General features: G+C 36.6%; 1 protein-coding gene across 3 annotated transcripts; it reads right to left on the bottom strand.

The window, feature by feature from the left end:
• Positions 1-4,055: 4,055 nt before the first annotated feature.
• LOC100248864 (extra-large guanine nucleotide-binding protein 3) lies at positions 4,056-14,425 on the bottom strand. 3 transcript variants are annotated; one of them, XM_019224854.2, is made up of 9 exons: positions 13,856-14,425; positions 12,699-13,711; positions 12,460-12,597; positions 11,514-11,618; positions 11,236-11,415; positions 8,639-8,816; positions 7,029-7,276; positions 5,952-6,124; positions 4,056-5,018 (listed from the first exon to the last, which is right to left on the bottom strand). In XM_019224854.2, the coding sequence occupies exons 2-9, from the start codon at positions 13,671-13,673 to the stop codon at positions 4,424-4,426; spliced, it is 2,592 nt and encodes an 863-aa protein (XP_019080399.1). In that variant the 5' UTR covers positions 13,674-13,711; positions 13,856-14,425; the 3' UTR covers positions 4,056-4,423. The 3 variants fall into 3 exon arrangements, with proteins under 3 accessions (XP_019080399.1, XP_010662910.1, XP_059590592.1); XM_010664608.3 differs by having other exon boundaries at positions 13,898-14,425; XM_059734609.1 differs by having other exon boundaries at positions 12,699-14,425.
• Between the last annotated feature and the right edge of the window lie 247 nt (positions 14,426-14,672).

The raw sequence follows: 14,672 nt of genomic DNA, 5'->3' as shown, positions 1-14,672 counted from the left end.
TGAATAAATAAAGAAAGTGAGAGTGAGAGCGTACCTTGGTAGCAAGTAATAAAGCATTATCATGAAACAGAGTTAGTGCACAATAATGAATACAAAATATATCATGCATATCAAAAAGCAAGACAAAGATCGAGCAATATTCATTAAATATAGCAATTGACAATCAAAAGAGAAAACTCATATGTAGAGCCCCCACTAATGCCCAATTTATTTTGCATGAATTAATCCCACAAATTCCATTATTTTGGAATTATGAAAATTGTCTTCATACTTATTTAAAATCAAGAGAAATGGAAAATTTTTTGAAAATCAAAGAAGATTTGTACAAGTGCTTACCTAAAAAGTGTATTTAAAAACGGGATTTTTACTAACTTAAGACCCTAATGAAGGAGGAAAAGTGGTAGTATAAAAAAAATATTTGAAAACTGGAGTGGAATTAAAATTATTTGAAAGAAAACTAGAGTTTTGAAAAATTAAATTTAAAAAAAAATGGAATTTTAAAAAGAAATATTTGAATATGAGAGTTTTGAAAATTGGAATTTTGAAAAATTATTTGAAAATGAGAGTCTTGAAAATTAAATTTGAAGATTGGAATTTTGGAAAAGAATTTGAAAATGGAAGTTTTGAAAATTAAATTCGGAAATGGGGATTTTGGAAAATTATTTAAAAATTGGAAAAAATGAAAATGGGAATTTTGAAGAATTATTTGAGAATTGGATTTCTTAAAAAATTAAATTTGAAAATTGAAATTTTGAAAATTAAATTTGAGAATTGAAGTTTTGAAAATTCTTTGAAAATTGAAGTTGTGAAAATTATTCAAAAATTGAAGTTTTGAAAATTATTTGAAAATTGGAATTGTGAAAATTAAACTTTGATATCAAAAGACGAAGAATTTTCACCAAATAAATAAAACGAGTCACGCCATCGAGTGGGAACTCAAAGTAAAATGAGGGATCCACAAATATTCAACTCAATTTTATTAGTAAAAAAGGATTTTTACTAGGAAAAAAAAATTTTCAAAATTATTTATAGAAGAAAATTTATTCATTTTTTTTAATTTACCAAAAAGTATTTGTTTTATTCTATTAGAAAAACTTGGACAGTTTTATTAAAAAAAAAAAAAAAAAAGTGCAATTTATTAAAAAAACAAATTTTGGATTTTTATGAAAAACTATTTTTTGAAATTTTATTAAAATCAATTTTCTTAAACTTTTTTTAAAAAAAAAACATTTTTTTTTTAATTTTCTAAGATGAATTTTCTGGAACTTTACATTTTTTTTAAAAATGATTTTTGAACCTTTTATTGAAAAATAATAATTTTTTGGTCTTTTATTAAAGATATTCTCTGAGCTTTTATTAAAAACAATTCCGGACTTTCATTAAAATTAATTTTTTAAAAAGAAAACAATTTTCTGAACTTTAAAAATAATAACTAAAAGTTAAGGGCCAAATGAAAACTCCAACTAGTCCAACTCAATCCAACAACAAACAGGACAACCCCAAATCATCAAATTTGAAAACTAAACTCCATAAACAAATACTGTAGGAATCAACAAATGAATGAGCAGTGGGATGGATGTGAGATGGGGGACTGAAACTGACAACGGTGCAAGCATAGTGGGCATCAATCGGAGGTGGTAGAGCTACGGCGCGTGAATGAGGCAACTCCATGGGTGCCAAGGTATAGTGGGTGGTATGTGGAAAAGGTGCGACAATGGTGGTCGCCAAGAAGATCAACAGTGGCGATGGAATGACGGTGTTGCGGCATGGGTGTGACGGAGAGATTCAATCATTGGATTCAAGCATCTGGGTTTTGTCCAGGTGATACTTCAATGGCAGATTGTAGTGCACTTTCTTGATTTTTGGAGCATCTGCCCCAACTCAACCTTCGATATTGGACTTTCTGAACCGCCGGCACACCATTGCTCACCACCCTACTAGACCAAATCATCCATCCACGCAAGTGAACAAGAACCCAGCATCTAAAACAAAATTGGAATGGCTCCATACAGCAAAAACGTGAGTTATGACAAAAACTCTTCAACTTAACGTGCTTGGGTTACATAGCAATACGGGCAGCCAGGAGTTTTCGTTTGTGTGAAAGGTGGTATACGGGGTTCTCTCAGGAACATCCCAACCAAGATGGCCAACCCAGCTGGCTAGGATACTTCCTAAACACAACAAAGACCAAAACAGAGAATACATAAACAAACCAAAGACCATTAAACCTCGCACCATTTCATAGTCTGTCAATGAGCTTGTGAAGTGATTGAGAGTGACCAAAATGAACTCGAAATATAGAATAGAAAAAAAGAAAAAGAAAAAAAATGGTTGCAGGCATCTTACAAAGAAACCAAAACAGAGCAAAGAAATAGAGCATGATTTCTAATTCTATAAAAACCGAAAAATCAAACAGAAAGTGTATGCAGACCAACTCCGATATGTATGATCTCTAATGCCCACTCTCAATCATCCGAAACAAAACTAACTATCAGCAAAATAAAAGAGCAGAATGATGCAAAAATGGGAAAACAGAGCATACAATGGCTGCACCTAAATAATTCCACTCAAGCGAGGATTGCTCAGCTCCAAGCACTTGAGTCTGTAGCTTTTCCCAACTCAGAAAATGTTATATCCTCCATGATCACCCAAAAACAGAAACTAGATATGTATCAAATATAGAAAAACATGCCTGTCTTTGTCAATTGTCTGGGAACAAACCTGAGTCCATTTTGTGTTGAATATGGTATGGATCTTCTAAGGCGATAGAGGGAAACCACCCTTCTTAATCTCTCTGGCGATGGGAAGCGGGAGAGAACGCGTTCTGGTTCTTTTCAAAAAATTGTTTTTCAATTATGAAGAGACATGGCCTTTATATATCCTCTATGCCTTAGGGACCATTCCCTTTAAATATTAGGTCATACGTCTTAGGCCCATCATCTGAGACATATATGGTATCGGGCTCTACACATGAGGCGGCCCATACCTTAGAACAAACAGAAAATAAATACGTGAATGCAAATAGCTTAATCATAAACTATGCTCCATATGTGAGTCCATAGTTATTTTAACAGCAAAAGCCTTCACCTTCTTCTCCGATCCTCCCCCAACTCTCTCTCTCTTGAGATCATTCTCTACCTAGCTTTTTCTTCTCTCCACCAAAAGTCCCTGTTCCCGCCATCATCCTCTAAAGCTCTTCGTTCCATCCATCATTCTTTGCTCAGAGATGTCCCTCTCCCAACCACCACCATGGCAACTTAATAGTCCTTGCCACACGTCTCAGCAACTCCTTCATGGAAGTCGTCCCCCCCTCCTCCACATGAAAATCCCAGCTCTTCCTAGGTGATCAACAAATATCCCTTGGTATAAGAGGGGGTCTACAATATGTTAATTTGATGATTTAAAATAAATTTTAAGTTAACCCCATCAAACAACCTTAATACTTAAAATAAAATCAACTAATAAACTTTAAATCAATAATATATAATGATTCAACTTAAATCATCAAAAAATAATATTAAGCAACCCCTTGTCGTTACACAATTGACTTTCAATATGTAAAAAGTTAGGACTCCAACTAGAATTTACTAGTTAGTTAACAATTCTTAATATTAGTCAACATTAAATATATTCTCTTTATTTCTTAATAATAATAATAATAATATCTCGAAATAATAATAATAATAATAATAATATTTATATCTCAAAATAAGGCACACAATAAAAAATAAATAAAAGAAAATTTGCTTTGGATGGTATTTTTTTTGGTAATTTGCTATAAAACAAGAAGTTAATTTTGAAAGAAGCAATTATCAAATCCTAGTCTGAAATTTTAATTTCCATTAATTCACTTTATTTGATATTAAAATTCAACCTCATAATTCGAAAAAATCAATTTTATTATTAGGGTAATTCAAATTAATGCTAAAAACATGATTGTTAATAATAACCTGCTTTAGGTAATGGGAATTTGTTTAGTCATGTTACTTAGGGATTAGCTGAAATTACTTACCAAATATAAAATAAAAGATGGGATGGAAAGCACAATCCAACGGTGAAAGAGATGACCAAATATACATTTATATGAATCATTTTCTGCATATGACTCCACAACTTAAGAAAGCAATAACAGAACACTTGTGCGAAGCTTGCTGCATTTTCTTTCACAAAGGAAAATGGTCTTCCAGGCTGGTGGGCACCATCACCATTGGGAACTTGCGGATAAACACTCTTCCCCATCAAAAATCACAAGCCCCCACAAACACATTCCACTTGAAGACCACCCACCCATATATGTATCATTAATTTCAGTTTTCCCAAAAAATAAGCCTTATTCCAAAAAGCATGTAATAAGAACAGCAGGCACTTTTCCTTTTACTTCCCTATCTATATAGCAGATACAAGTTAAGGCATTGAAATCACTTCACTCTTGCCTAATAAAAGGCGAGGAGCTGATGTCTGTGCTATAAAAGGAATCCTCCACTCCCCCGTAGTAGGTCTCCTCTTTCTCATCATCCCACTTCAGAACCTCCTTTATATACTTGAATGCCTCGTCTATGGTTACTCTGTCCCTTGCCCTAGCTTGGGCCACAAATAGCTTTTGACTTGTGAGGGAAGCATAAAGGTCTTTGAACTTCATTGCAATGTAGTAGTAAGCCTGGTGGGCTAGAGACTGGTTGTTGTGATGGGGCCGGACAGGACTGAAATCGTTGAACCATTCACAACTACTTAGAGGTACCCGATTCACCTTCTCCTCAAATACATCATACTTGTTCAGTATCAAAACAAAAGGAGTCTCCTTGAAGCATGGGTGCCTCACCATCGTCTCAAAAAGCTCCTTGCATTGCATCATCTTGTTTTGAAGCTGGGTTCCGCTCCCACTGTTCTCTGTGCCAATTGACATTTGATCATAGTCACTTAGGGAAACACAGAACACTACAGCTCGAACATCTTCAAACATTTCCACCCACTTGCAACCCTCGCTCATTCCCTTGCCATTTACCCTTATAAGTTGGTATCTAGCAAAACAGAACATGGACACATTCTCAATTCCATGATCATAAATCAAATCCCAATGAGAGAAACAAAAGAGACATAGTAGGAAGTGAGAAGCAGGATAAACGATTGGAACCCCATTTCTATATCAGATATCTTGCTTGAAAATAAGCAAGTGGATGTTGTTAAACCTATATTTCCAGGGACTCTATTGAGATTGCAACTTCTCTTATTCCTCTATTTTAGCATGTCAATGATTATTCCCATCAACAATTTCGATAACCACCTCATATTTGACTCTTCATAAACCATTCTTAGTTGTGCCCAGAAAGCAAAAAATACAAATACAGAATTTTCAGAAAACAGAAGTTAGATATATCTAACTCATAATTAGCTGCCATCCCTAACAACACTGCATTTTGCAGAAGACCTAATAAAGTAAAAAAATATGACACTCAAAATGGATCCTAAGTTTACTATACAATTTGCAATATGAACTGCCATTACTTGGAAGTAGAGAATAAAATATTGATATAGTTCATCATATTAAGGTTCAAAAGTACAAAGATATTATTGAGATATCTACTGAAATACAGGTATTCATTTTTACTTTTTTTTAAAAGAAAAGTGAAATTAATAGCAAAAACATGGGAATTTTAGGATAAAAACTGAGGGAGGTTCATATTGACATATAGATATTGGAATACCAATAGGTATTTAAAAGCATGCTCAGAATAACAGCAGACTCCCAAACCAGTTATTTTCCAATTGGAAATAAGTATTCCAGTATGCCCTGCCACATGGATGACTGCAACAATTTCTGAGCAGTAGAAGAAAACTTTTCCAATGAACTAAAGATAGCTGAGCAGTAAAAGAATATTTGAAGACTAATAATAATAATTCTTTCAGCAGTCAGGGAAATTGTATTTTTCTATATTATAGGAGTAAGAAATTACTTAGTCACAGGCTGCAATGGAGCTTCCTGATTGTCTGTGTAGGTTTCAGACATTGGACTACGATCATCGAGGTAGAATTCTATGAAAGCCAAACCATTCCCTTGTGTGACCCCTTCTGCATATAGTATGTCCCTCTCTGAAGGTTCATATTCATTGCTTGAGACCTCAACAGCCTGAGAGGAAGAAAACAAAGTAAATAACTAGTCGATATCAATGTTGCTTATTGAATATTCAGATCTAATCGTAAACTGTAACTGAAATTTGGGTGGAAGATAATCATTGGTTATCTGAAACTAAATAACCACCCTGGAGATTGCATCTGTGACACGCCATAATTGAGATGAAACAAGTATAGAATAGTCTTATTCTGAGGAAGATGTCACTTCCACCAATCACCACCTGCCATATCAGCAAGTGGTGACATCATAAGCATTTTCCTTGTTCTAAAATAAGGACCAAGAATAACAATGACTATAAGATTGAGTCCGAAAATTGTATTAACTGTTCATACATGTTTCTGCTCAAGGTAGTGGAATCAAGTAAACCTGATGCATGGGCGCATAATGAAACCTATTGCCCTTGTTTACATGGTTCAGGAATGCAGTGCGAAAATTTTCCTATTTCTTTTTCTATAAAAAAAAAACAGAAGTTATCAGGGAAGAGCAGGAAAAAGAGTTCTTCAATACAAAGAGAGAAAGAATAAAGAACCAAACAAACAAACACAGAAAAAATCTCCAGAGGAACCAGTCAACTTAACGCAAAAGTAGAAGGGCATTGCAGGAACAAGTTATCACTAGTTCCATTACTTCTGCACGGAAAGAAATGTCAAGAACAAAACTTGACTGGTCTCCTAACTTGCAGTTGGTTGGCCAACCACCACAAGATCACATGCTCGTCAAACATACTACTAGTTCCTGAAGTGGGCCTAGTAATAGAAAAGACAACATTCTCAAGAAGAACCCAGTTTTCCCAAAAACTCATACAAAGAAAAAAAAAACAACAGAACAATCAAATGCTACAAGTAAGTTTTTACTGTAGCACAAGTAGCAAAAAAAAGGGAGATACTAGATGTAGTACCCGGCTTAAGAAATACTCAGCAACATCTGGAAGAAAGTGAAGCTCATCCTTTCTTTTATATGTTTCCTGTACGGCAGGATCCTTCCACACCTCTTCAACTAATGGAGCATACTCCCGAGTTGCTGCAGGGAAGAAAGCATCCAGATCTCCAGTTGCTATGATATCCAGGAGCCAGTCAGAGAAATGCTTCAACCTGGGGTTGATAGAGTAGATACACTGACCAGCTTCGCTGGACTCAAGCTCTTCACCTGAAACAAAGTCAAAATCAATTATTGGAGACTCTGCAGTGAAGTCAGCAACACTTTTCCCCTTTCTTTACCTTGGCAAATGAAATGATCAACATCACTACTTGATGATACAGAGGAAATTTGTTTACCCTAACAAAGTACAAAAGAGCTGAAAACAGAAGTCCTGAACTTCTAGAACATATTCATTATCTTTTTCAATTGTTGATAATCAAGATCTAATTATACTCAAAACTCCTAAAATGGATCTTAATATAGACGTCTTAAAATTCATAATAATCTAGCACTATTTTCCTTCAAATTGAAAATTTTGGAAGTGTTTCATCGATCATACAACACTTCATAACTATTCTTTGCCTCATCATCCAGCTCTGAATTATATTGCTTCTTATCTTAGTCCTAGTTATCTTAAAACTTCTAGATTCTACACCATTCCCCATAGTTCTCAGAATAAACACCAACACTTTTCATCAACTAATGCTATATAATAAATGAATAGCATGCACCATACTACCTCTTCCTCCGCATGACAGGTTCATAATATCTAATTCAAAAATATTAGGGACCACTGTTATCAGAAATTCATTGGTCTCTTCCCCAATTGCTCTTACACCAGCTGCTGCTCCATAGCATGTGTTCTTTATATCAATATACATACTTAACACTGCTCAACCTTCTAAGAACCACCACATTGTTCCTTTACAGATCCAACCGCCCTCCGTGTGCTCATTCAAAGTCAATAATACCATGTACGACTTTTTCTTGTTCCTTTTAAACCATTCTATCAACCGTGAGAAAAAGAGTACCTTTCCAGGTACATCTCTCTAGAATGAAACCAAAGTCATTATTTTACATCCCATTTCCTGTCTAAATCTTACTTCAAATCACTCACTACCAAAAGTTGCATACTACACCTCATTAATTTTTAGGAGTGATTTGTATAAATGGTCAAGATCAAATTCAACTGAGACTCATTAAACCCACCCTGTAGTAGTATGAGCATGAGTACGAGTAAGGTTGTTACAAAATTTTACTTCCCAAATGGCAGAGCACTATCTTTAGTAGAAATTCATGATTAAACCATTTAAAAATGAGAAAAAAAAAAAGAAAAAAAACTTTTGTTTTTGCCTCTATTGAAACTCAAACTTGGAACCTCCTACAAGGGTGCGACAAAGTTTCACTTTTTTTTTTTTTTTTTTTTTGATAGGCAAATAAGAATTGTATTAAAAGAAGGAAAGTATACACGCAGCAAAGTTTCACTTTCCAAAGGGCAGAGCACTATCTTTAGTAGAGATTCATGATTGATGATTTAATACATGAGAAAAAAGAACCTAAGGGAGGTAACTTAGTAAATAATAAAATTACCTGCTTCAGCAATTTGATCCTGGGAATCTGATGCTTTCAGCTTTGACAATGCTTCCTCCTCAAAGCGCTCCCGACCATCAAGCAAAATGCTTAAATATCTGTACATGTTGCTTTGAATCATTAACTTAATATCCTGCAATTCTTCAGCACTAAACCTGTTCCCATACAAAAATTTGGCCTGTCCAGCAACACAATGAGCAGGAAAATGGGCATCTCATTAATATAGGAATCACAAAAAGATGTTTAGAGAAAACCTTCTAAAATTAGCTCCAAATGAAATGATAGGCAGTAAGGGGAAAGATATCTTCAATTAATTGTTTGTGACTATCGTCTATCAAACCATGAATATTTTTATTTTCAACACAACAGCGCAAGGAAAATGATTTGATTCATATGCATATTTGCAAATATTCACAAGTCATCATAGCCAACTCAAACTGGCTGAAATGAGGCTTTGCTATGTATGCATAATCAGATGACACAAAAGCTGCTGCTTAATGAATTCTCTCCTGAACAGATGAATAACAAATCTGTTGCAATCATGAATACTTCTCCAAAAGATTGCTGTAAGATTTCAGTAAAGAATTCAACATAATAAGAAGTTATCCCTCTAAACATATTAGCTCATGCCAGAAATAGCATCAGTTGAATATACATACATATATATATATATACACAAATGAATGAAAACATACAAAAAGAACTACAGCGGGTGCTGATCAAAGCACGCAAAGAGTATACAAAGAGCACGAAGCAAAAAGAACAAACAAGACAGACACAACTCCTTTACTCTTCTACTTCAAACCTAACCAGTCAATAAAATCAATCATAGACATAGGTACCTTCCCTATACAATGTTCAACAAATTCCAAAAAATAGTACATAAAAATTATTTGAGCACTTGCTCCAAATGTCTCCACATAATCAAAAGCCCTTTGATGTTGCTCTCGCCAGATTGTCCAAAATAAACACATGGGCAAGCTTCCATGCTCTCTTCCGCCTCTTCCTAACATAGGATCCATTCCAGCTTAGCAACATCAGTCTTGTTGAAGCATGGATCACACAAGATATCCCAAATATTGAAAAGACCAACATCACAACATACTTGTTGAGGCACAATGTAGAAATATGGTCAACAAATCCTTCTTCCACTTCACACATGTAGCCTTTGTTCCCTACAGACACACCTCTCCTTTTTAACCAACCCAAGGTCAATATCCTACCTCACATTGCTTCCCATGCAAAAAACCTCTATCAAAACCCACAAGTTTCAAACATCACTAATTAGTAAAGGCTTTGAACCCCCTAGTGCCAAAAAGGAGTAGAAAGCTTTTACAGAGAACTTTCCACTCTAAGACTCTAAGCACCACTCTATCCTCTACACCCCAAAGCTATATGCTTTTGAAGATTCTTCATTTTTCTTTTTTTTCTTTTTTGATTGGCACAATTAAATTTAATTGCAAGTGGAGGTATGGAATTGAACCCTTAACCTCAAGGTTGAAGATTCTTCATAAATGCCTCCACCATCTCTAACTCCCCAATCATGGTACTTTGTTATAAAGCAAGGACTTCAAAGTCCTTGCTTCCTAGACTGCTCCCTTACATCTGCTACCCACAAGTCTTTTGAACTAGCTATGGCATATAAGAAGGAGAAGAAGTTTCTAGAAGGAGTGGAAGGAGTCTATCAAAGGAAATTCACCACACCATCTATCATACCAAACTTAACTCTCCTCCCATCCCCTACAATAAGGTGAAACCTACTTTAAAAACCTTCCATTTATTCCTAACTGCCTTCCACAATCCCATACCAAAACCTTCCCTCAGCACTTTGGAGCACCAATTTTTCTTCCATCCCAAACTTTCCAACAATAACTCACTTCCATAGAGGCTCTCTTTCTAAGACAAATCTCCAGTTCCACTTGCCTAAAAAAGCAGCGTTAAGAACAAAAAGATTTCTAATAGTGAGCCCCTTTTTCTTAGGAGTTCCACCCCCCACCCAATAAGAAATGCCATTCGACTTGAAAGCTTTGGTACCTGTACATAAATGTAAGTATTACACTTCAACACATATACCAGTTCCAGATACAGTAACTTCCTAAAATTTAAAACTAGGAAAATAGCTACAAAAGTGTGATTATGTGCTTTAAATCCAACTCAATTAAACGAAAAGACATGACCCCATCTTTATGGCTCTAAAAATATGTAAGTGGTATTTCAAGCACTTAATATCAGGTTTTTGTACATATTCGGTTAATATTTACCCTTCAAGAGAGAAAGGAAATGATGTAAAAATATATAAGTACTCTTTCAAAGAAACATAGAAAATAAAGCAACGCGTATGAAAGTAACATAATTTACAAAATACACATGCACATTTAGAGATATAAAACAAAACAAAACAAAACAGATAAACTCATATAGACAGATAAATTAAGAACCAACCACAATCACCAGTAAGTTCAGTAGCTAATATATTCTTGAAAATGATTCAGATTTTTCTTCTTCACATCTTAAATTTCCCAGTCAACTGTGATAACTACCAACTGCTATCTTTAGGAAAACCATAGCCCAATCATGCATGCATAAAAAGGCCGTACCTGCTTGAATATAGTGCTGGTTCCAGAGCCATGAAGTCCAATTAGGAGAAGCTTCTGAACCTTTTTCTGCTCTAGATAATTTGGGACAGTAGTATAATTGCTAGCCTCATCTCTCAGTCCTTGAAGTTGACCATGGGGCACTGGCAAGGAAAACAAGGCACAGACGAACCGAGTTGATGCCTGTCTAGGAAAGAGCAAATTCAAACTGTAATGTAAAGGATACCAAGGGTTTAATATATGCTATCAAAATTATCAAATAGTGATTTCCTGATGCACACCTTTTCCCAGATATTTCCCCTGATATTATTCTGACCTTCCTCCTCATAACGGCCATCATCATAGACCCAGAAATGTGTGTCCCGTGGACACTGTACATTTGCCAGCTGAACACATTAAACACCTAAGTGTTAATATCACATCGACAACAAACTACAAGACCAAATTAGGAAAGACAGATAATCATATCATATGGGCTAAGTGCTTACTTGTTTTTTTATTTGATAGGTGAGCTAAGAGCCTATTATGTGAAACATTGATATGCTCTTTCACTAAGGAGAACCAATTGGGGAAGACAATCCAGGTATGAGTGATTACCATCTATGCGATGAGGACAGTGAAAATCATATTGGTACCTAGAACATATGAGCATGGTCCATGTCTGTAGCCACTAGCCATATGGTGGAATGGTAAATATGTGTTGGTGCTCCCAACACAGCAAAAATAAGACTATCCTCATTATCAAGCAGCCAATGGGTTGTTATGAAAACTATTTAGGGCCAATTGAACAGATCCCTTTTAAGCATCAAGACTCATGCTCATAAGGGGTCAAATCAATGTTTAATGCTGGCTGTTAACCTAATGCAAACATAAGCCTTTCCCCATGTTTGGAGCCCTAAACCAAAATACTGCAGTAAACTTAATCAAGAACATGGAGACCCTAGAATGAGCCACTTCTCATTAAGAGCCCAATCCAGTTAAACTTTAAATCATGGTGCATCACATTCATCCATCACTTCTCATGAGAAAAACAAGGTATGCATCCACATATGATACCAGTTGGGAGGCTTTTAGAAAATCCTAGAAGCCACAAATATAAAAAGAGAGTGGGAAATCCTAGAGAGTGTTATTTATAAAAATATAGACCTATAATACACAAAATATGACAGAAGAAGAAATACTGAAATAGTAAGTCAAACTTCCAGTTTAAGAAATTAAATGACTTACCCTTAGCACTCTCAGTTCCAGTCTTGTAATTTCTCGGCCATTGATGTAAACTTCAGTGTTTCCATTACTCGCATCAGGACTAAGTTTCCCGGAGAAACTCAAGTTCGAACTTATGATTCTATCAGGTTTCTCTCCCTCCTGTCAGATTAACAAGAAGACACTTTCTTAGCAATCCCAACATGTAAAAAGCAAAACCATCGAAACTAAACCGAATATAACGTATTTGAAAATACACCCACCTTGCCCCAAAGGCCAGATTCCTTGTCATACCAATATCTACCAGGCTTCAACTTTCTGGGAGGTAAAGCACATCCAAGTAATTCAGCCATTTCTTCTGGCTTCAAAGGGAATCCATTCACAATCAATTGCTCAGGTCGAAGCTGATTTGCAGAACACTCTTTCTCTGCTTTCATTATCTGCTTGACTTCCAAAGGACTGAGCAATCTAGATAACAACCTTGAATGTTTTCCCAATTTCAACCGCTTCGATTCATCAATTGGCTCGCCAATGCAGGTCACACACTTACGCCCTTCAGGCATTGACCCCATAGCCCTAAGCAAGCAACTGCTGCAATACTTGGCATCACAAACCAGACAGGCCTCTTTCGTTTCCCACTTTCCCTTTCCACACCTGTAACAAACTCTCTTTTTCTTCCTCTCCCTCTTCCCCTTCGAAACCCCAACATACTCAGCAAAAACGGGCTTCTCCACTTCTACCACTTTCCTCTCTGATCTATCAACAGTATTGAATGTGACCACAGGCACCCTCTTCACCTCACTCACCACCTGTTTAGTAGCATTACTCTGAGGATTGTGGACCGAACCCGGTGACACCGAGGGAGACGCTGAGGAAAAATCAGGGTTCTGCAAAACTGACACTACTGACTCCGAGCTCCCAGAAACCCTCGGACTTTGTGCTGGAGAACTGGTGACACCAGCAATACAAGATACGGGCAACGGAATGGGTTCAATTACAGGGGCACCAGTGAGAGACACCGATCTCTGCGATTCAGAAAGGGTTTCTGCAATTGATGCAGTTGGAATTGCAGATGAATTTACATCAAGGGGTTCGACTGTCGGGAGCTTGTAGGACACGGGAGGGCCCTCGTACTCTATAGCTATGGAGTAATCGAGATCGGATACTTCGTCTGGGAGAGAAGCTCCTGGTGGCAGCATCTTGGTCACCATTTCTCTCCAATTCCCTCCCTCCTCCATTTCTTCCACAAGAATTATTACAAAATTCCACGGTATTTCTACAGAGATACACTATATATCACCAATCTTCAACATCAAAACTGAAAATATCAACTATGAAGACAACATCTGAACTGAACATGATAAAATCACCCAAAGATGCACACACAACATTCAACGTCAAACGCAAAAATTATATTAACTATCAAGGCAAGAGACGAGCTGAAAGTGATAGAATCACCCACAGATGCCCACACTTCGCAGCCGCTGCAGCGTTGAAAACCGGGGAAATTCAAAGACGACCAAGGCATATAGAATCATTTTGCAGTGGAAGGCCGAGTTTCGAGAAAAATTACTGAAAAGCCACAAAAGAGACCGAAAATTTTGAGTCAAAAGCAAACATTTTGAAGCTGAAATGGTTGAAAAACCCTAGAAGGTTGGAGCGAGGACGGATTCAAAGAAAGGGAATATTATTCACTTCTGTATTTGCTAAAAGGGGGATCGAAAAGAGAGAAAATTCGAAAAGGAGGAAGGGACAAACTGAAAGCGAATCTGAGAAGGGAAGGGGCTTGCCTTTTGAAGCTTGGAAGCTCTGAAAAATCAAAAGCTAAAGCTTCTGCTCATATCCACCATTGAGGCGAGAAAGTGGAGAAGAAGACAGATGATTCGCTGAAAACAACGTAGTGAGAGAACCTTTTTCCACCGCACGATCAGCTGTAGGACCCGCACCTGCATCCCATGGCCATGAATGCGCCACTACACTTAAGCCTGTTGAGTTACCCTTCCCTTACAACTCTTCGCTGCATAAAACTTAATAATTTACTAAAAACCAGAGAAGCTTCATACCGTCGGATCCCAAGTGGGAACCGCGTGCGCATCACTGCTAATCAAACGGCGAGTACCTGATCCACTACTTGAGCTATGATGAGGACAACTGATCCCTGTTGCAGTGGGAAATCCACTCCCCCACCAACGCGCCTTGTTTTCCACGCGCGCGGACGGGATAGGCTACCGTTGAAG

The sequence above is a fragment of the Vitis vinifera genome, chromosome 2 (genome assembly GCF_030704535.1).
Source record: "Vitis vinifera cultivar Pinot Noir 40024 chromosome 2, ASM3070453v1".
NCBI classification, from domain to species: Eukaryota; Viridiplantae; Streptophyta; class Magnoliopsida; order Vitales; family Vitaceae; genus Vitis; species Vitis vinifera.
Note: the sequence above shows the minus strand (reverse complement) of the source record. Positions and strands in the feature narration are given on the sequence as shown.